General features: G+C 35.9%; 1 protein-coding gene across 3 annotated transcripts in view; it reads left to right on the forward strand.

The window, feature by feature from the left end:
• CSMD3 (CUB and Sushi multiple domains 3) overlaps positions 1–23,837 on the forward strand; it is a 1,542,511-nt gene that overhangs the window by 477,217 nt on the left and 1,041,457 nt on the right. For all 3 annotated transcript variants that reach the window (XM_027854053.1, XM_027854054.1, XM_027854055.1), the window contains exon 5: positions 5,642–5,849. In XM_027854053.1, coding sequence (XP_027709854.1) covers positions 5,642–5,849 — 208 coding nt within the window. The remainder of the gene's footprint in view (positions 1–5,641; positions 5,850–23,837) is intronic.

Raw genomic sequence — 23,837 nt, forward strand, 5'->3', positions numbered from 1 at the left:
GACCTTCACTATTCTTGTTGCTCTCCTGTGGTGTTATCCAGCTTATTAACATCCTTCATAAAATGTTGTGCCCATATCAGAATTCATTATCCAGATGTGGTCTCACTAGGATAGAAAACACTGGGGCTAGCTTATAATTTTGGGAAGCTATGACTTTCTTAATTTACCTTAAGGTCCTATGAACACTATTTTTGCCTATTGACCCATATCAGTCTTGAAATATCAAAGATAAAACAAATCCATCGTTCATTATCAAAGTGCTATCTGACTATATTTGCTTCCACCTTGGTCTTGTAAAGTTTATTTCTTGATCCCAAGTGTAAGAGTTCGTATTTATCCTTATATTTCTTATTGGATGCAATTACTCTTCTAATAATAGATACTAGAATTGTTTTCATCATCCTGCATTTAAATGCTTTGCTTTCTTCATATTTTAAAAATAAGGGGAAAAAAAACCAAAAAAACATTGGCTTATCTCCAGACCTGTGACACTTTTCTCATTTACTAGTTTTTCAAAGATTACTGATAGTGGCTTAGCAATGATATACACAAGTATTTTTCAGTATCTCAAAATTTAATTTATCCAGATTCAGTGACTTGAATTCATTGAATGACAGTTGGTGATTCCTTTTCATGTTTCTATTGCCATCTTTTTCCAGATCAGGCTGAGATCAATAGTTGTCATAACAAGATCAAATATATAGCAAGTATAGAAGTACCAAAAAGGGACTAGAATTTTCTATCAGGCAGGATGAGACAGATTGGGGGTGCAGACCTCCTTGAGATTTCTTCCTCCTTATCAGGGTTACCCTAGTCAATCACCAAGTTGTTTTAGGCCTTTCTATCATCTTCTTAAACAAAATTATTATGTTTCTGTGAAATGATGATAATGCATTAACTAATCTGTTAGAGTCTATTTCACCTTTAAATTTATTATTTTCTATGACTCTATGCCACCACATTTCAATTTCAAAGCAGAAATCACACCAATATAATTATTAGCAATTCATCATTAAGAATCAAACTTTTTCTTTTCTTATTGTACTTCAAAACAGAGTAATTATTCTATAGCAAAATAAAAGCAAAATACTCCAATACATTTGCCTGTTACCCTTTAATTTTCTATGCCTCAATTTTCTCGCCTATAAAATGCAGGGGTATGTGTGGTTTAAATGATCTCTAAAGTTCATAAGGCCTGGTGTTCAAATATGACCTCAGACACTTATTAGCTATGTGATCCTAGATGAGTTACTTAACTTTGCCTCAGTTTCTTTATCTGTAAAATGAGCTGGAGAAGGAAGTGGCAAATCGTCCAGTATCTCTGCCAAGAAAACCCCAAATGGAGTCACAAAAAGTTGGACATACCTGAAAAATGACTGAACTGAAGGTCCATAACAGCTTTAAATCTGTGATCCTACAATCTTTTCATTCTGCAATTCAATTTAATGAAAATTTATCAAGAGCTTCTTTATATGTGGAACTATGCCAGGTTCCAGCAATAGAGGAACAAAAACAAATTAGTCATTGTCTTCAAATGGCTTACCCTTCAGGCTTCACCACCTACTATATTCACCACCTATTATACATTAAACAAAACATTTCTAATATTTTTCAATAAAGGGATTATTCTAAAAACTGCAACTGTAACCAGACACTTAATTTTCCATCATTTCCCTAATAGTAGCTAAACTGTGGCAGAGGTTAGGCAAAAGTCAAAGTCTGTGAATTTGTTGTGAGATCACAAATAGTGCATATGAATATTTGGATTCCTATTCTAACACTTTGATTCTAGGGTTCATAGGATCTTATCAAAATTAACAGATTAAGAATAAAATCCAATTAATCAAGCAGAAAAATGTACAGTGTCCAAATAGCTACAATATATCCAAGACTATTTGATTAGTTTTGGATTCTAGCACTTTCTTACTCCCCACCAATCGCAAAGATATGTAGAATGACCTTAGCATTTCAGACCCATAGAAATTTGAAAGTCTGATTTTGTGCTTATAGATTTGCCCATTATGTCAGTTAATCATGAATAATTTTAAAGCCAGAGTCTTCTTCAAAGTACCGTCCTGAGGTGCTCAAAGATGCATATATCTTTCATACCATTTTGTTTCCCTAATGCATAGCTATCCTGGTGACCCATTAGTTCTTCTAGTTTAAGTATAGTCCCAAAGAGAGCCGAGCCACGGGTTCACTGTGCATGCCAGCCAATTTGTTTTGTTCTAGGCAATGGCCCAGAACAAGTTGCATACCTAACTCTAGCCTGTTATCTTAGAGACATATGCTAATAATGACAAGAAGACTGGGTGAGAATATGACTGGATTAGGGCAAATCTACCATTGTTAATGAAGGAAACAAGTTGAATGATATAACCTAATGGAGGCAAGTCAGTAGAAGCACCTTCTTCCAGAAAGGTCAGTAAAACCATAGAATCTGAAAGAGAAGGTGCATCATCTGCCTCAGTAATCTGCCATTACTGAGTTTAATCCTGGCAAGATGTGAATTGAGGGAAATGACATTTATGACATGTTCAATATTCCATTGCTTCTCTCCAATTATAGTTGAAGCCAGACTTTCAGACATATGAACAATCTTTGTTGGTCACAAAAATATTTTGACAGTCATTGGAATTTGAACTTGTCCAGAGTACCTTGTTTACATAAATGATACTTTATATTCACTGTGCATGTGCTTTGTGTTTAATTAGACAGCTCTTGCTTTATTAAATTCAACTTCATGACTTCATGTAAGGAATTCTGAAAGAAATCAGCATTCCAAAAAAAGAACCACCTATGTTTACTGCATAATGCTGTGCACTCTCTCTCTGTTCCTGCCCATCCACTAGGAGCTCTGCAGCTTCCCATCATCCCACCAAAAAACAAACAAAAAACACCTTTAGAAAACCCTCCAAGTAAAAACAGAACTGATGCACATGGAGAGACTAATGCAGAAGCCTCCAGTGCTGATAGGAGACCTTTGTCCTGTTCCAGCAATCTGTACTGGATGTGTCCATCACCAGTCCTCTCTTGTCTGTTTTCATCTTCTGTGTGTCTGTGTCTGTCCTCCATGTATCTATCCCCCCACCCCTCTTCTCTCTTCCTTCCAGGCCCTGACTTGGCTGGCCCCAGAACACGTGTTCCTCCTCCTGTTCTCTTCTGTCTCCCAACTGATATGTCCTTGAACTTTGTGCAGGCCCCTGTCTGCCTGACTCCCTTCCTTCCTTTTTCAATCCACAGGCAAATTCACATTAAGTAAAAATCACTTTACAGAAAGGTCTGTGAAACAATCCACTTACCTGAAGTGGGAACTATATCTGTATAAATCAATCAACAAATATTTACCAGTCCCCTCTATGTGCCAGACACTGTTCTAGGTTCTAGGAGCACAAATATAAAGAATAAACAATCCTTATTTGCAAGGAGCTCATGTTCTAAGGTGGCAGACAAGGACACAAAAGATATATAGAGCACATATGCTACATATACAAGGTAGTTTGGGAATGAACACACTATAAGTTAGAGAGATCAGGAAAACATTCATGCAGAAGAAGGTACTTGACCTGTCTTAAAGAAAGAGGAATATTCTATGAAGCAGAGGTAAGAAGGGTAAACAGCAGGCATAGGAAAAAAGTCAGTGAAAAAGAATTGGAACAGAAAATGCAGTATTCTGTTTGAAGAGCAGAGAGAAGGTTAGTTAGGCAAGATCACAGTGTTGGAGAGGAAGTTATGCCCAGTGAAACTGGCAAAATAGGTTAAGGTCAGGTTGTGAAGGTCCTAAAAAATTAAACAGAGTCATTTATATTTTATCCTAGAAGTAATAGGAAGTCACTGGAGATGATTGAGTAGAGGAGTAATATCATCAGATCAGTATGAGAATATGTCCAGATAGACTAAAGTATTGAGAGATTTCAGGCAAGGAGATTTAGGATGATAGCTTGAGTAGGTTGAGGAGATGGTAGGGTCTAATTTTTTTGTTTTGTCTTGTTTTGTTTTGTTTTGTTCTGTTTTAGTATACAGGAGATTTGGGGCTCTTTAAAAGCCTACAGGAAGGAAGCAATATATAGTGTGAGGTTGTAGATTTGAGCTAGATATAGAAGATTGAGGACACATGTATACATACATTGAGAGGCAGCTTAGAAACAGTGCAGTTAGAAACAGGAAATTATGTTGGAGTCAGAGAAACTGGATTCAAATCATGTCTTTGCTAATCAATGCCTATGTGATCTTTGAAAGTCACTTCATCTCTGTATATTCCAGCTTCCTCAGCTACAAAATTCAAGGATTAGGCTAGAATTGTGGTGTCAAATTCAAATAGAAATGGGACGGCAAAAACATATGTAAGGATCCCTGCAGCCACATAGACTTAGAAAATCACGTTAATATTATCTATGTTCTAATGTATTATTGCTTCTTTTGTTAAATATTATGAATTATATCTTAATCCAGTTAGCGGTGAACTTAAGAGTGTTACTGACTTCAACGTAGACAAGTATTTGACACCTCTGGGCTAGACAAATACTAAGGTCCAGTTCTGAAGCAATAATTTCGTATGATATCCCACTAACAATAAAATTAATGATGATAATGATAATCATAATATTAGCTAACATTTATATAGCACCTTCAGGTTTGTATAGCATTTTATGTGTATATGTGTATATGTATATAAAGCTTTTTTTCCTCACAACTCTTGAAGGGACTACTATTATTAACCCCAATCTGCAGATGAGGAAGGAGGCTAAAAGAAGCTGTGACTTCCCCAGGGTTTCACAACTTGTTAGTGACTGAGGCAGGTTTTAAATTTAAGTCTTCCTGACTCCAAGACCAGTGTCTTAGATAGTATACCCTATTACTTTTCCAAAAAAGTGTAACCTTTATCTTAAGAGTGGAGGCTGTTTCATTTTTGTCTTTTTATTCCAAGTGCTTTGCATGATGTTTTACACAAAGTAAGCACTTATTAGATTATATAAACAATAGAAGCAACTAGGTGGCAGAGTGGATAGGACACTTTACATGGTATCAAAAAGACCTGAGTTTGAAACCTGCTTCAGACACTTAACTGGGTGAGTGACTCTGGGCAAGTCACTTAAGCTCAATCTGCTTCATTTAGAACATCAGTAAAATGAAGATAATAATAGCACATACTTCCTAGGGTGTTGTAAGAATAAAATAAGATAATATTTGTAAAAAAGCTTTGCAACTTTTTATGTTTGTTGGATGGAATTGCCAGTTTATAAATGTCTATCTCTAAACTGTCTTTCTTTTCCCACATAAATGAAATTGCCAGTCATCTCCCATTATAAGCCTTCAGAAAAAGGAGCTGTGTAGATCTATTCTCTGTTTTTTTTAAATGACCTGATTATTTTCGACCTCTCAACCTTATTCATTGCCATGGCTAACTAAAAACAAAAAAGGTTATAGAATTACCTGTATACCCTGAATTTGTTTTCTACTGTGTTTCCAAATTTCTTGTGAATGGTTCATTATACTTCACCTTGCCTATAATTATAATATGGCAGGACCTCTGGGCATCCTAGACTTTGGATTGTTTATCTGAAAACGTTAATAAGGATTTGCTTTGATTGTGCTTCACATAACAAAATTCTAAGAAACATCTTTTCATTGTTTTTAACAGCTGAAGATGCCTGTGGAGGCACAATGAGAGGATCCAGTGGCATAATTTCCAGTCCTAGTTTTCCTAATGAATATCATAACAATGCTGATTGCACATGGACAATTGTAGCTGAGCCTGGGGACACCATTTCACTCATATTTACAGATTTCCAAATGGAAGAGAAATATGATTACTTGGAAATAGAAGGTTCTGAGCCACCAACAATATGGTAAGTAAATGCTGGCAATTGATGGACATGCAGATCATAAGTAGGTTCACTGATAGAAGTAGAGTAAGAGTCCAATGGCAGTGATAAGTTATAAAGGGACTAGAAGTCAGGGTTCTAGCTCTCATGATTCTAGAAACATTGTTAGTGATAATTGCTGGAACACACGGATGTGAGTGAGGAATGTAAAGAACAGATCTGTGCCTCTCTACTGGTACTCCATCATTTAATGAGACTGAATTACATGTGCAATGACAGAAATATTAACATGGTTCTGATTTTAATCTGTGTTTGTATTCATCAAGTTTAGTCCTTACTCCCTGGAAGCATGATAAATCCACTGCAGCAATTGGCTCCATGCAAATGTTCCTATCAGACTGATCCTAGAATTGTTTTGGGCTAATGGGTCTATGTAGATACAGTCTCAGTAGTTATTCTTCATGTAATTAGGTTGTAAGCTCCAAGAGGGCAAGGACTATGTTTTGCCTTTTTTTGTACCCCCAGCACTTAGCACAGTGCCTGGTACATAGTAGGTACTTAATACATGTTCACTAATTGATTGTAAGGCAAATGCAGATGTAATAGGGGAAGAGTAAGATTACATTTGTTCTAGAGTCAAGATAGGATCATAGTAGCCCCATGATGTTTTTTTTTTCCTTTCATGAATTTGAGGATATCATTTGTTACAAATGAAAACATATAGTTCTGCAACTTTTTAAAATGACATTTCTAATTATTTGGGTACTGGCATAACATGATCCATTAACAATGCAATGATTAACTCATTATTTTTAACTCTATTGTTTTATTTTGAAGATAAGAGCTGAGAAATTTACATGTGTATGTATGTATATTTTTCCATAATATTTCTTAGAACATTTTAGATATCATGTGAATGCCTAAAATTTATTTCTTTTCCTTTTAATTGGTATTCTGAATTGACTAGTTTCGAAAAGCCTGTCCTATACACATTATTTGGGATTGCAACTTCTATCATATGATTTAATTTAAGTTATTGATAGTCATTAGACATGTTTATAATTAATGATGAAAATTTATGAATGATTGCTATAGATGAGTATTTTGGTTGATATTAATGAGCAACCATAATGGATTTTCTATTGAAGTAAATCAAGATGGAGATTTTTGCAACAATATCTGATGCTAAAATAAATTCTATTAAAAAATTAGAAGCATTTCATATGGTTTCCTATCCTAACAGCAACATTACCAACACAATACATTTTCTTCCACACCCTCTGCATACCAAACTTACCTATTTCTGTTTATGGAACCATAATTTTTCCAGGTTCTCATATTTCTAACCCAAGTGTCATCCTTAATATCTTTTTTCTCCCTCACTCCCCATAGCCAGTCAGCTGTGAAATCCTGCTTCTATGTCTGCAAGATATCTTCCATACAATCCCATCTGTGTATTCACACATCCATCTTAATTCAGATCCCCACTCCTTTTGCCTGGATTAATGCAGAAGCCTCCTAACTGGTCTCCTTGCCTCCTGTCTCTCTTCACTCAAATCCAGCTTCTATTCAGCTGCCAAAAAAAGTACTTTGACTTAAGCACAGATCTGACCATGCAAGTCTCCTACACCACAAACTTCACTGGTTCCCTATTGCCTTTAGAATAAAATATAAATTAATCTGTTTTGGTTTTAAAAGTCTTCACTACTTTGCCCATCTTGTCTTTCTAGCCTCATTATTCATCACTTCTTTTCCATGCTTTATGGTCCATCCACTCAGGTCTTAATTCTGTTCCTCACATAGGTCACTCTATGCCTTTTCATTATTTTTTCTCAATATGGGGAATGCTTTCCCTTCTCAACTTTGCCTCATAGAGCTCCTAAATTCCTTCAAGATGTAACTCAAGCACCACCAAAAGATACCTTTCCTGACTTTTCCCAATTATTAGTGTCCTTCACTAATTATTTTTTTACTATCTTATATTTATTTTGTATTTATCTTTCATATAAGGTTGAATGTAAGCTCCTTGAGAACATATGTTGTTGCATTTTTGGCATTGTATCATAAGATTAGCTCAGTGCCTGACACACAGTGGGTACTTAATCCATGTTTATTGGTTAAATCAAAACTATAATGTTTTACATATACTAGTCACCATTTCACATAAAGCTAACTAGTGGTGTTGATGATAATGATGATGGTAATAGAGATTGCCTAGTGATAAATTAGAGAAATATTTTCATCTCCATGGCAATTACTTTGTACGGCTACTGAATGGAAATTTTGTTCAAGTTATTCAAGTAGATGGATTTGAATGGTGTTAAATATATTCTTTCTTTTAAAGTTTTTTTGACAATCATACTGAGATAAAATGTTAACTTCTTCATTCTTGTTCTCTTAATTCTGAATGAAAGTTGATATGGAAATTATAGATTGAAATGGTAACAAGATTCCCCTCCCCATTCAACCATCATTTTCTTTGAATATCCTTAAAAGACATATCACTCATTACATGAGCTGAATCACTTATATTAATGAACCTTTAAATAAAATAACACATTAAAATGCTAATTGAATAATTGTCAATTTAGAGGAATAATTTTAAGGAACTTTTTCTTGGTATGTCAATCACTTTTATTGAATAGATTGATGCAGTGTTTTAAGAAAAAAAATACCATTCTATGCTAGGAAAAGTAGATTTGCAAAATCAAATTCAAATTTTTTATGGTAGATTAATGCTCAATATGTAATGTCCCTTTAGAACAGTGGTTAAGGTTGAATTCCTGATACCAGAATCTCCTGATTCTGATTTCAAATCCAGTCTATTTGTTTCCATTTTATGGGTGAGTTCATCCCATTCAAATTCACCTTGATAATTACTATGTATTTACCTCCATTCCATTTTCTTTTGTTTATCCTTTTCTCTCTCTTTTTATCAAGTCTCTCCTTGAAAGTCTATTTTGCTTCTAACCACTGCCTCCTTCTCTCTCTCTCTCTCTCTTTCTCTCTCTCACACACACACACACACAGAAAGAAATAGAGATATGTATGTAAATATGTCTCTGTATGTGTGTATATGATTTTCCCATATAAGAATGTAAACAGTTTAACCTTATTAAGTACCTTATGATATGATGTCTCCTTATATTTACCTTTATATACTTTTCTTGAACCTTGTTTTTGAATGTCACATTTTCTATTCAGCTCTGGTCTTTTCATCAGAAGTGCTTAAAAGTCCTCTATTTCATTAAATATCGATGTTTTTGTTTTTCTCCTGAAGGCTTATACGCAGTTTTTCTGGGTAGGTTATTCATGGTTACAATCCTAATTCATTTGCCTTATACAGTATCATATTATAAGCCCTCCTCTTTAATGTGGAAGCCCCTAAGTCTTTGTGATCCTGACTATGGCTCTACTATATTTGAATTGTTTCTTTCTAGCTGTTTACAGTATTTTCTCCTTGACCTGAAAGTTCTGGAATTTGACTACAATATTCTTGATCTTTTTCAGGAGGTGATCAGTGGATTCTTTCCATTTCTGCTATACTCTCTGAATCTAAGATATCAGAGCAATTTTCTTTTATAATTTCTGGAAATATGATGTCTAGGTTCTTTTTTTGATTGTGGTTTTCAGGTAGTCTAATAATTCTTAAATTATCTTACCTCAATCTGTTTTCTAGTTCAGTTATTTTTCTGATGATACATTTCACATTTCCTCCTATTTTTTTCATTCCTTTTGTTTGCTTGTTTGTTTTTTTGCTGAGGCAATTGGGGTTAAGTGACTTGCCCACAGTCACATGGCTATTAAATGTTACGTGTCTGAACCTGGATTTGAACTCAGGTCGTCCTGAGTCCAGGGCCAGTGTTCTATCCACTGCTCCACCTAGCTGCCCCTATTTTTTTCATTCTTTTGAATTTGTTTTATTGTTCCTTGATGTTAAGGAATTATTTTCTTCAGCAAGCTTTTGTACCTCTTTTACCATTTGGTCAATTCTGCTTTTTAAGGAGTTCTTTTCTTCAGTATTTTTGTGCCTCTTTTACCCAGCTGTTAATTCCATTCTCATAATTTTCTTGTGTCACTCTCATTCCCCACCCCCCATTTTTTTTGTCTACTACTCTTTTTCTTTAACTCTTCCAGTAATTCCTGTTGGGCTTGTGTCCAATTAGCATTTTTCTTTGAGGCTTTGCTTATAGCTATTTTCATGATGTCTTCCTCTGAGTTTGTGTCTTGATCTTACCTGCTACCATAGTAGTTTATTATGGTCAAGTTATTTTTTTTTGTGGTTTGCACATTTTTTCCAGACTATTTCTTGAGTTTGAACTTTATGTTCAAATCATAGCCCCTGTTCCCTTGTGATGACTACAAGCACTCCTCTCTGCCCTGGAAATATGACTCAGAACTGCATATGGGCAATAAAGTTGCCACACTGTGTCAAGCCCTGCACCTAGTGGCAGTTCAGGGTCCCCTTTAACCTCTTTCTGACCAGTTGTCTGAACCCCTCACCACCTCAAGAGTAAGAACTCCTGAAGCTACTGCTACTGCTTTCACAACCCATTGTCTGGTGCTAACAGATCTCTCCTGCTAAACTCCTTAGTTGTTTTGGGCTGTAAAAATGTGTTACCTCAATATTTTTTTGGCTATATCATTCCAGAAATTATTTGTTGCATTGTCTTAAAGTTGTTTGAAAGGGAATATTATGATCATTCTGTTGCCTCTATCTCATCATCTTCACTCTTTCCCTCCATTTACTGTTTTTCTAAGCAGAACAACATGGACTAAGGTGCTAAATATGAGTAAACTGAGGTACAGAAAGGTGCAGTGCTTTGCCCATGTTTACATAGGTGTATATGATTGTGAGGTATGACCAATACTATTCTCTAATACACTGTCCAGATTTTCTCCTGCCACACTGTATTCTGTACTAAGATCACATCTCTAGTAATGTGATCAGTTCTAGGCATTACATCTAAGGGTGGGTCTTGGCAACACTGTTTGCTAGCATTTATATAGTGCTTTAAATTTGTGTAGTATTTTTTCATAGCTTATCTCACTGATTCTCACAACAACCCTGTGAGGTGGGTGTTATTATTATCTCCATTTTACAGATGAGGACCCTTAGGCTAGTGTCTAAAGTGGGATATGAGTCCAGGTCTTGCTGACTCTAAGGCAAACCTTCCATTATACTGCCTCAGATTATTTTCTTTCTCAAAAACTCATAAATTATATAAAGGCAGCAGGATGGAGTAGAAAGAATACTGAATTTGGAGACAGAACACTAGAATTTAAATTCTGGCTCTGATATTTAGTTTCTTTCTGAATTTGGCTGACACTTCCATGAAATTCATTTTTCTCATAGAATAAGAGAATCCCTTTCATCTTACAATCTTATGGTACTATGAATTTTACTCAAAGGAAAAGGAAATGTTCTTAATATTACAGCTGGTTATGGTGTCCTACTCTCCCTGTGGTATTTTATGTATGGTGATGCTCAGTACTATGCTATCAAGGCATAACATATAGATAGCAGTCCCCAGAGTTAGGAGGACCTGGGTTCAGATTCTGCCTCTGATACATACTTGTTGTGTGACTCTGTATAAGTGACTTACCATAAAATTCTCTTAATCTATAAATTGCATAGAGCATTAGTAGAGGGAGTATTTTCCTTTAAAGTTTTTTTTTTTACAAATGAAATCAAAGGTCCAGTCAAAAACAAAATGTTTAGCATTACCTGGTTCAAATAAATTCCATGCTGATACACTGACTGGTGTCTTTATTGTTGATATACAGTAGCAATTAAACATAGAAAGACTGAACTTAGAAATTAAAAAAAAAATTGACAGTTTAAAAATATTTTAAGGATTTTTTTTAGGGGGGGAGGTATAATTGTTAGATATACGTTTAGCAAGCAATTAAAGTACAACTAATGAAAGATATTTGCTCATCACTTTTCCGTGTAGTATACACAATTTTTTTCACATAATTATTCCTTTGCCCCATTGTCTGCTCAATACACAGAAAACTCTTTAGTGTCATCCCTAGTTCACTGTTTTCAAGAGTAGAAATAGTTGAGAACATCTGTGGGCAGTATCAAGATGGTAATTTTAGAAAGGAGTGTATGGGGTGTCAAGGAGGACTAGCATCTTTGGTATAAAGGCTTTGGTTTCTACCTGGCACTCAACTCTCACCTGTGGCTCCAAGAAATCATATCATGCATAGCAGCCACACCTTAGTGAAACTGTCTCTGCAGATGGGCTAAACAAGGTTTTGGGTAACCAACAGGTCTCAAAACTGTTGGCAAATTAGGGAGATATCAACCCCAAGTTTGTGAAAACTTCCCCTGGTGAAATGAGTGAATGAGAACAATTTGTTCCAACAGTCATGAAGGCAGCTGAAGCTGGCATTGTGGAATGCTTAGAGCTTGGTCAGACAGTGAAGACACCAAGGTCAACCACTGCATTCTGAGCTACTGTCAGTTATCTTGATTTTTGTTTTGCCACTGGACTTTGATGACTCTGGAAGAAAGAACGAGGCTGATGACTTTGCTGTTGACTTTGTGCAATTCTGCCTCACTTAAATTCAATTCATGCACAAGTTAAGTCATCACCTTGTGATGTCATTAGTCCTCTTCAAAAACAAAGGACAAACGAACAATTTACTCATTTTTCCAGCTTGTTTCTTACTTTGAACTTTATGATAAAGTTGGACTTTACTTACCTTGGGGTGGGGAGTCACTGTCCTGAGCTTCAAGCTTTTTCATGCTGCTATTTTCAGAGCTAGTTTTGAGGGTCTGCGAGTTTTTGGTGCTTCCAAAGTAGTGGGATCCTGGAAGAGGTATGATCACTGTTCTTCTAGTCTGCACTATGGTCTTTAACCAGGAAGGACCCCTCCTTCCCTGCAGCCACAAGCATTAACACTCTCTTTGCCTCAGAACTGTGACTAGGGCCCCTGCATCCTTATGACTCACTCCTGTTGCTCCTCCACCCTGGAATGGTGACTCAGAACTATGTATAGGTGACAAAGTTGCCAATCAGTGCCAGCTGTACCCAGTGCCAGCAGAGAGTCCCATGGAATCTCTTTCTGACCAGTTGTCCAACCCCCTTACCATCTCTGGCCTGAGAGCTCCCCAAGCTGCTGCTGCTTCAGCTGCTGTTTTTGCCTCTGTGTGTGTGTGGGGGGGGCTGTTGGGGAGAACCTTCCACTCCAGTCTCACAAACTTTTTCTGCTGACCTTCTAAATTTTCTCAGCCCAGAAAAATGTCTCACCCTGACCTTTTGTTGTCTCTGCTACTTGAAAATTTGATTTGAGGAGGTATTTTAAAGTTGTTTGGAGGAAAATGTTGGGAGAGTTCAGCTGGGTTGCATCTAATATCAGCCATTTTAGCTACACTTCCTTTCCAAAAGTCAACATTTTAACACTACAGGTAGCTGCTATTGCAACTTTTGTAGCTTCAAGGCTTGATGTTATCTGAGTAATATCTTACCACCATTTTCTCACCCTCTACTCTTTTTCCAGAATGAATTTTCCCTCCAAAACAACTCTGAAAAGTAGAATGAGCACAGCAGATTATATAAAGGAATTGACATAAGATGATATTGGTTCAAATATTGCATTTAAATACTTAAGTGACTTTAGGCAAATCACTTAACATCTCCTGGTGAAAGCTCTTCCTCTTTAAAATGACAGAATTGGATTACGTAATCTCTAAGTACCTTTGATCTCTAACACACACACACACACACACACACAAACAGATATGCACACTTGTACATATATAAACTTTAGGTAGATTGATTGGGTCATATTGAACTAGCCTGAGACTCTCCTTAAAGCTTCAAACACATTTCAACGACAACAATCAAGTGTATTATCCCAGTGATATTTTAACCTTAGTTATGTCCCAAATGCAACATTATCTTTCCCTCCAAGTAGAATCCTGAATGAAAAAAAAAATGGATCAGTTGTTTTTCTGATGAGATGTTTCACTTTCTCTTCTATTTTTTCATTCTTTTGATTTTATTTTATGATTTCTTGGTGTCTTAGAACATCATTAGCTTTCCTTTGCCCAATTCTAGTTTTCAAGTAATTATTTTCTTCCTTAAGTTTTTGATTCCCTATTTCAAGTTGGTTGACTTTCTTTTCATAATTTTCTTGATCTTCTTGGATTTCTTTTTTTTTCAAATTTTTCCTCAATATCTCTTATTTGATTTTTATAGTCCTTTTTAAGTTCTTCCAAGAACTCTTGTGTGTGTGTGTGTGTGTGTGTGTGTGTGTGTGTGTTTGTGTGTGTGCACTTGGGACCATTTGATGTTTCTCACTGAAAAAGGAGTGGCTTTTTAAACTCCATTATCTTCCTCTAAATATGAACCCAGATCTTTCTCTATCTCCATAATAACCATCTATGGTTGGGTTCTTTCTCCTTTACTTAATCATTTTTATTTATTTTTGTTTTATTTTGTTTTTAGCAGGTATTAGTGTAATCAAGTTGTAGTCCCAGGGTATGGGGGATGATGCCCCATGTCTCAGGTCCTTCTGTTATTTTCTGAGGTCTCTCTCAGGGCTCAACCCTGGGTTCTCCTCTCCACTCCTAAGCCACAGCTAGGGCCTCCAGCTACACTGTCCTGTGAATGATCTTGTTCCCTGTGGTCCCTCCAGTGACTGTAAATTACAGCTGTCCTCTCTGCCCTGAAACTGAAACCAAGGACTCTGCTCTCCTGCAAGTGCCCACATACAAAGGGTCCCTGCCCCTCACTACTGTACTTACCGGATGTGTGCTAGCTCTTTCTCTTGGCAGCCACTGCCCAGATGCATCTGGTCAGCACATCTGTGCTTAGAGTTCCTCAACAGTGGAAGGTCCTTCAATCTTCTCTTACTCAGCTGCCAGATCCCCACACTTTCTGTGAGATGAAAGTTTCTAAGGCTAAGGCCACCTCTCAACCTAGCTATCCCCAGGGCTTTTCTGTTGATTCTGCAGAATAGTCCTGGAAGTTTTTGCACTTTGCTCAAACTGAACCTCTGTTCCTGGAGGTTGGGTCTTTCCTGGGGTCTTTTTAAATTGTCACGGGAGAACAACTGCTTTACCTTGTGTTTATTTCTACTGTTCTGAGGTGATGTTCTGTCTTTTTTTGTGGAGGAAATTTGGAGAACCAAGTTTTCTGACCTACTCCACCATCTTCCCAGAATCCTCTCTCCATAAGGTGTCTTCTCTATATTTATTTGGTTACATTCTCAAAATAAATTTAAGCTTAGTAAAGAATAATCTATTTTCTTATCAGTCTGAAGAGAGAGCAGTTTAACTCAATTCCAACAGGGACCTTTATTCCCATAAATCATTGTTCTTTCTATTGTCTCTCCAATACTGTGCTATGCATCTTGACATATCACACTTTTTTGTTCTACACAAGAAGAAGAATAAAACCAAAACCAAAACCAGAGGGCTTTAGTTGTTCTAGTGCCTCTTTGAAAGGTGTGGTCACTGTTTATATCAGAACCTGTCCCTTATTCTGCTTACAAAACAGAGGAATGGCAGATCATTCACCATGAGATAAAATAGATGCAAATAGTGGGGATAAAAGTAAAATTTCTTTAAGTGTCCACTTAGATAAATCCCACTAGCTAATAATGATGATGATAAGTTTACTTATTTATTCACTTATTTATCTATCCATCCATCCAGTTGTTTATTTATTCATATATTCATCTTTCTATCTAGCCATTTATTTATTTGGTTGTTCATTTTGGACTAGACTTCTGATTTCATAAATGTGGTTACCTCTTAATGAGGAAATTCCCTCAACCAACTAGGATCTGTGATGCTTAGAGTCTTAGTTACCTGGGTCATTGAAAGGTTAGGTTACCTGACTTGTGTAAGGTCATATAACCAGTATGTGTCAGAGATGGTACTTGAATTCAGTTTTTCCTGACTCTGAGGCCAGCTCTCTAGCCTGTACTCCAAAATGCCTACTATAATTAATTGCCATAGAAATATTTTAAAATATCTTTCCTAATGATATTACATAACTGAAATGACAAATGATGAAAAAATACTTGATTCACCGTGTAATGGAAAGTAGAAAACCTTTTGCAGTTACATTCATCCCTGCATGGTTTGGTCTGTGAAGATTCATTTGCTGAGCTGGTATTTCTGATCCGAAAAGTGTTTAGCACAGAAAACAGAATTACCCTCTCTCCTTTAGTCTATATGGGGAGAGTTTGGTGGAATTGACCAATCCTCGAGCATTTATTAAGCATTTGCCATCAGGATTTGTGGTAAGTGATAGGGAATATATATTGATTCTGGAAGCAGAGAACCTGGCATCAGATTTTGACTTCTGCCACTATCTGTGACTTTTGTCATTTTCACCTCTATGGATCTTTTTCTCATCACTAAAATTAAAGGATCAGATTAAATAACCTTTAAATTCTCTTCTACCTCTTAATCTACCATACTGTAAAATCAGATGACAATGCTTGATTGTCAAGCATTAATCTACATTAGCCTGATTAAATGGATTTCTTGGTAATAAGACTTTATGATGTATAAGAAAACTTAACCCTAAAAACACACATGGTTTATTCTAAAAAAAAAACAAAACCCTGCATTGTTTTACCACATTTATGTAGAATAACATGACAGGGAGTAAACATCAGAAGTGCTACATAACTACATAGTTGGATATTCCTAGAACTTGAAGCTTACTTCTTTCAAGGCAAAAGCATTCTTAAAATTACATTTTTAATGGAAATAATTCAGATTTATCAAATCTCTCCCTGCTTTCTAAAATAGAACATGCTGACCATAATTTAATCTATACTTGATGACTCAGTGTCATCTTCATGAAAATCAATTATTTTACTGTGCTATTTATAGTGATGTCTTCAGGGCTTATCTATCTCCTGTTCTATATGGCTTGAAATTATTATTCTTTTTGACCTATGGATGTTTTTATTTTTTTCTATCTCCTCTTTTTTATTTTTAGTGTTAGACTCTCATCTGTCACTTATTGTTGTTATGGTTGTTATACCTAGGAGTTCACTTCCCCTCTCTCTCTCTCCCACCACCCCCTACACCACTCCCCCAGTCTTTTTACCTGCTATTTCTAATAGAGTATACTGGGAAAAACAGAAAACCAAATTTGTCAGAATTATATCAATAATAAGAGTAAATAGATGATTAGAGGGGGCCTAAGAGTGTCTCCCATAAGCAAGGTATATAACACACACTGTAGCTGCTCTGATACCATTTCTGCTTATTTTTGAGTTCTTGGCAGTGTTTTGTAAAATTGGTGTTGCCATATAAATAAGTGGCTTCCAGGTAGTTAAATAGTCACTGTAATACAGTACAGTATAGTTTCTGTCTATTTTATTGCATATGTTTTCCTATGAACAGTTTTTAATATATTTTGTATTCATATTTTTATTTACATTGTTTTCTCCTCTGAAAAAAGGTAAGCTCTTTGAAGACAGGGACTGCTTCATGTTATTCATTTCTTCATTCGTTGTACCCTTAGTACCTAGCACAGTGCCTGGCACATAAGTGTTTAACAAAAATGCCTCAGGACAAAGAATAGCTAAATAAGGTACTATTAAATAATACTTTGTCCCTGCAAGATAAAAATCAGATAATAATGTTCTATGTTATTTCTGACTTGTCATAATAGGCCTTGGAAGAAGAGATTTCTGTGGGGCTAACTCAAAATTTATCCTGATTGTATTAAGAAGTCAGGTGAACAAAAAGGAAGCAATAATTCTGGATTTGTGGATTTCCAGACAAATTAGGATGATGAGGAGGAAAGAATCATAGGATCATAGATTTAGGATGATATATAAGACAGTGAATACAACTACCTTATTTAACAGATTAGGAAATTGAGGTACAATGATTTGCTTTGGGTCATCTAGCTGGTAATTGTCTGAGGTGTGATTTAAACTCAGGACTTCCAAACTCCAAACTCCAGTGTTTTACCACTACTCCATGCTGTCTTTTCCTAGTAAATGAATTCTATGATGTTACCTATGGCACACAGAGATTGAATCATCCAGAGTTATATACCTAGGAAGTGTCAGAGGTAGAATTTGAACATGAGTTTCACTTACTCTAAGCCTAGCACTCATATACACATCACGTAGCTGTCTCTATGAAGTCTATACTCCAGTTGATTTGTCCCAGTACTGAGGATTCTCTACCACACAGAATTTATTGTGCCATAGTGACTTTCACAGTTGTACAGCATGTGAGCCTGATGGAAATTGCTAAAAAATCAGGTGAGGGATGGACTTTTGACTGCTTTTGAGAGGCTATAGAAATAAAAAAATAATAAATAAAAGTGTATCTTTTATGGCAGGGCACCCTTACAATCTTCTCCTATTTCAAGGCATTCTGGGCTAAGGTGATCAAGCAGGAATATCCTAGGTCTATAGATTATGATCCCTTGTAACTCTTCCTCCCATCCCTCTCTTTAAGAGTTTCTATTTAATTCCCACTATACTTGAAGTTACTTATTTAAGTAATAGGTCCAATTTCAAGAATTCTTTATCTCTGAGATTGCCCATGATCTCCTCCGTGTAGATATCTTGAACTCAATCTGGTATCTATATGCAGAGAATGGTGGAAATATTAAAATTAGACAAGAAGGGACTTAGTTTTTAGAGATTACTTCTTGACAGTTTCATAGTTCACATTTCCATAGAGTCTCATTTGGTTTCGTGATAAGTACTGTGGTGTTATTATTATTCTAATTTTACAGACAGGGAAACTAAGGTAAATAGAAGTAATGGAAGGACCATTGGATATGTGCAAGTCACAACAGCCCTGGCCTAATTTTTTTCCATCTCTAAAATGTTAAGGTTAAACAGATTGCCAACTTAACTCTATGATGCTAGGAGAAAGAAGATGATGACTATAAGATCACATCTTGCCTGTGGTGGAACTCTGGAATCAATGTCTCCTAACTGCCAGATACTATTTTCTTTCCACTGTCAGAAGACTTCATGTTTCTATAGAAAAGTGCTTCTTTAGAGAAAATGGATAAAACTATAGCTACTGATGATCTATTTCACATGGACACAATAAAACTCTTCCTAATTAGTTAAAAATCTTGATAGACTTTGTTATACACAGGAACCATGTCTTTAAATCTATTTGGATTTCTACCACTTAGCACATGCCTGGTATGTAGTAGCCTCTTGATAAATGCTTGGTGTTGGGGCAGCTAGGTGGTGCAGTGGATAGAGCACCAGCCCTGAAGTCAGGAGGACCTGAGTTCAAATCCCACCTCAGACCAAACATTTGACACTTACTAGCTGTGTGACCCTGGGCAAGTCACTTAACCCTAATTGCCTTAAAAAAAGATAAATACTTGGTGTCTCTTGACTGACAGGCTACCCAATCATCTCATTTTACTCAGAAGAATGAAGAAATATGCAAACAATTCTGAGAGCAACTGTGTGACCTATATACCTTTTGTCTTCCATCCAGTGCTTTAATTTCTGCCCTTAAGGAAAACCTATGTGAAAATAAAGCTCAGAGAGTTGGCAATATGAAGTAATAGTGTCCATCCAGAAAAAAAGTGATTACATAATATTGCCAGCAAGTGTCAAATGCATATTCATGCACACACATACACATACACACACACATCCCTAAAACAAATACTGCTAAAATACAGAATAGCATTTTCAAATATTTCTAACTTGGCCAGTGCCATTTAGATGCCAAATAGTTCACACTTGAATTTTTTCCCAGCTACCCAATATTAACTGCCAGCCGCTGTGAAAATGAGTGTGGCATAAGAAATTCCATGTGACATCAGACAAGCCACTTTTGGAAGCTCCTCTCTAATTACTGCTGCACTAGAAACCTTATAGTCATACTTTCACATTGTATTTTTAAGCCCCAGTTCTTATATTCATCATTTGCATCTACAATGAGTGATTTATGTTTCAAAATGACTGCCTGAGAAAAAGAATCCTGCAGCCTTTGTTAAGTTTCAGCAAGTAACCGACCTCTTTAAAATGTAATCTTGGTTAGGGGAGAAATTATTCATGCAAAAACTGTTTACACTCCAAAGAGGAAAGGATGTCCATAATGTCTGCCTTATCCAGTAAAATTCTCCATATGGACTATGCCTACACTAAAATGTCAAAGAAGTAGTAAAGATTCATTACCCTTGATACATTCAGTGGGTAGAGGATTAATCCCAACAGAAGCAACCTTGAAAGGTACTTAAATTGCTCTTACTGATAGAGGAAACCTATTTAGATGAAATAAAAAGCTCTTAATTTTTTTTTTCTGTGAAAAACATAAAGAATCAAAAACATAATTCTCTGAAGCACAAAACAGAAGTCACAGGGGGAAAATAAAGCAACAAAGATAACCATTATTTTATTCCAAATTGAAAACATTGAATCTCCTTTGTTTCCCCACTGGAAAAATCATCAAATATAAAAATATGATGTAAAATGTGAAACTGAAGTTTTGAAATGTTAATACACTGAAGTGTAACATAGACATCTAAAGAGTTATGATGAAGATAAAACATTTAGGATATTCTTTTCAAATCTTCTCACCCAAGTTCTTTCCTTTTTTTCTGAAAAGATTTAGAAACATTTCAGCATGAATTACAGTACAGTCTTGTTATAATATGTTTCAGGATTCAGAATATGGCACAGATTTCAAACTAAGATATTTTGGTTCCATAGGTTGGAGGCCCCATAAAAATTATGGTTAGCCTCTGAATAGCTGATAGTTTTTTATCTATTGTAACAGTATTTTAGAAAGTTTCCCTTAAAAAGAAAAGAACCTATATGTTCTAAAATATTTATAGCAGATCTCTTCATGATGGCAAAGAACTGGAAATTGCAGGGATGCCCATCAATTGGGGAATGGCTGAATGAGTTTTGGTATATGATTGAGATGGAATACTATAATAAATGATGAACTCCATAGTCTTAATCAATATGAAGTCTCAGAAGTCTATTTAAAAGTTATCACAACTGTGGAATAGTATGAATATCATGAAAAATGGCTATGGAAAAGAAATAGGATGGATAGTAAATCCACTTTTATAGCAAAAATTTACTCCTTAGTCATTGTTTTCAACTTAATATCTGAAGATACTAATTTTTTTTAAAAGCATAAACATATGACAGTATATCATTTCTTAGGGCTCCTATTGTAACCCAATAAATCATGTGTACATAAAAATATCAGGTGATTTTAGCCACCACACAGATACAACTTTGAACATTCATGATATGAGGGACAGTGACTTCGATAACCTTTAATTTACTTTAAGGCTGAAGTTTTGAATTAAGATTCCTTAAGATTTTCCAGGGCTAGCGTGGTCCTATTATCTGGATAAATGTTTTATGAGGAGTATTTGAGAGGCAATATAGAGTGTTAACATTGTCTCGAAGTCAGGAAGACATGGTTTGGAATCCAGTTCCATGACTGGTGATAGGATCATAAATTCAAAGACGAAAGAGACCTCAGAATTCATTTATTCCAATTCTTTCATTTTATAGGTGGGACTCTAAGACCTAGAGAGATTGGATAAATTGGTCAAGTTGACATATATGAAAGGACTTGAACACCTCGAAGTTCTCTGACTCCAGTTTCTGTACCCTTTCCACTGTGCTACAGTGGAAAACCATATGCAATATTGTATCCAGTAACCAAAACAAACATAAACAAACCAACATCCTTAAATGTAATTCTTAACAAAGAAACTCACTCAGCTTTAACTTTCTAATGTGTGATATGGGGATAATAATGTTACAACCCATGGTTGTCCTAAAGTTCAAATGAGTATGTAAAGTGCTTTTGAAAACCTCCACGTACTTCAAAAATAAGCTATTTCACATAAAAGAACTGGAAATGGTTGGTCTGAGGGAAAGAATTCAGAGAGAGGAGCAGCTAGGTGGCACAGTGGATACAGCACCAGCCCTGAAGTCAGGAGGACCTGAGTTCACATCTAGCCTCAGACCAAACACTTGACACTTACTAGCTGTCAAGCTAGGGCAAGTCACTTAACCCTAATTGTCTAAAAAAAAAAAAAAAAAAGAATTCAGAAATAAAAGGTATATCTATCTTTGCACCTATAAAAAATTATATTAAATCATCTACTGACATCTTTCGTTGATGAGTCATCTTGGAGTAGAGATAACACTTTTAAATGGTTACAGGCAGAAGAAAACAACATCTTTGGCTGGTTTTCCCAAGTTTGAAAGAATAGCCCCAGTGAAAGAATGGATGTCTATTATCTCAAAAGCAGCCTAGCTGAGTTTGACATAGCTTTTCAATAGCTTGGCCACAGGGTAGTGATTTCTTTCTTTCTTTTTTTCCCCCAGCCAGAGAGATGCTTAAAGAACATTGATTAAATTGTTGAGTTGTGATCTGTGGCAGTGGCAGGAATATCCACACAAATGAAACCACAAATTCTTCAAGTTCTGAAATAGTGTGTAAATGAGTAATCACACTGATTTTAAGAACAGAGATCAGAACTAAGAAAAGAGGTTGAAATTTAAAGGGGAATAGAGTGAAATCTACTTCCCTATGGAAGCTATTTGAGAGTAAGCATAGTTTTATTCTTTATATTTTTTTCCTAGGGTCCAGTACTTGTTGTTGTTGTTCAGTCATTCAGTTGTGTCCAACTCTGTGATTCCAGAGCATGACAGGTCCTTTTATCCTCCACTATCTCTCAAAACCTGCTCAAGCTTATGTTCATTGTTTCCATGACACTATCCATCCATCCATCCATCTAATCTTCTGCTGTCTCTGACTCTTTTTGCCTTCAATCTTTTCCAACATCAAGGTCTTTTCCAATGAGACCCATCTTCTCATTATGTGGCCAAAGTACTTAAGTTTCAGCTTTAGTATTTGTCCTTCCAAAGAATAGTCTGAATTAATTTCTTTAAGTACTGACTGATTTGATCTCCTTGCTAGCCAATGGTCTCTCAAAAATCTTTTCCAGCACCACAATCTGAAAGCAACAAGATGATGTCTCTGCTTTTTAATATGCTACCAAGATTTACCATAGCTTTCCTTCCAAGGAGCAAGCATCTTCTAATTTCACTCACTATTTGCAATGATCTCTGAGCCCAAGAATATAAAATCTGACACTGCTTCCATTTCTTTTCCCTCTATTTGCCAGGAAGTGATGGGACCAGTTGTCACGATCTTAGGTTTTTATTTTTATGTTAAGCTTCAAACCAGCTTTTACACTCTATTCTTCTGCCATCATCAAGAGACTTCTTAATTCTTCACCTTCTCATATCAGAGTGGTATACTATTTTTCACCATATAATAGTGGCACCCTGTGGTGTTTTTATTTTTTCAGTCCAAAAATTGCTTTGTAACCTTTCATCGCATAATCTTCATATGGTATAATTCTTTTCATCTTACTGCTTAAAAGGTAAACATAGCAGCCATGTATTCACCAGTGACATATGGATATGCACTTATCTCTCAGGTATTGCAAGCTGTGAACCTAGAATTCTCAACACACACTTATTGTCAGTATTTGATTTTAATGTATATTCACAAGTATTCCATGCATCCTAATCTTGCACCAAAGACAGTTTAATAATAAATGATTTTAAGTAATACCAGCACAATTTTTTAAAATGTCACATAATGGTCGCACCACACTTTATGGCATAAAATCTGTGACAATTTTGTGGTGAAACACAGTAGTTGGCATATCTAAAATTGTTCTTATTTCTCTAGGAAACCTTAATTCTGGCTTTTGATTCCTCTGACCTGGCATTTTGCATGATGTACTGTGAATATAAGTTAAATAAATAAGGTGACAATATATAGCCTTATCGTACTCTTTTCCCAATCTTAAACCAGTCAGTTTTTTCTTGTTTGTTTGTCACTGTTGCTTCTTGGCCTGCAAACAGGTTCCTGAAGAGACAAGTAAGATGATCTGGTACTACTTTCTCTTTGAGGACTTGCCACATTTTGTTGTAATGCACACAGTCAAAGGCTTTAGTGTAGTCCGTGAAGCAGAA

Source organism: Vombatus ursinus, unplaced genomic scaffold, assembly GCF_900497805.2.
Source record: "Vombatus ursinus unplaced genomic scaffold, bare-nosed wombat genome assembly UNPS02010284.1, whole genome shotgun sequence".
Taxonomy (NCBI): domain Eukaryota; kingdom Metazoa; phylum Chordata; class Mammalia; order Diprotodontia; family Vombatidae; genus Vombatus; species Vombatus ursinus.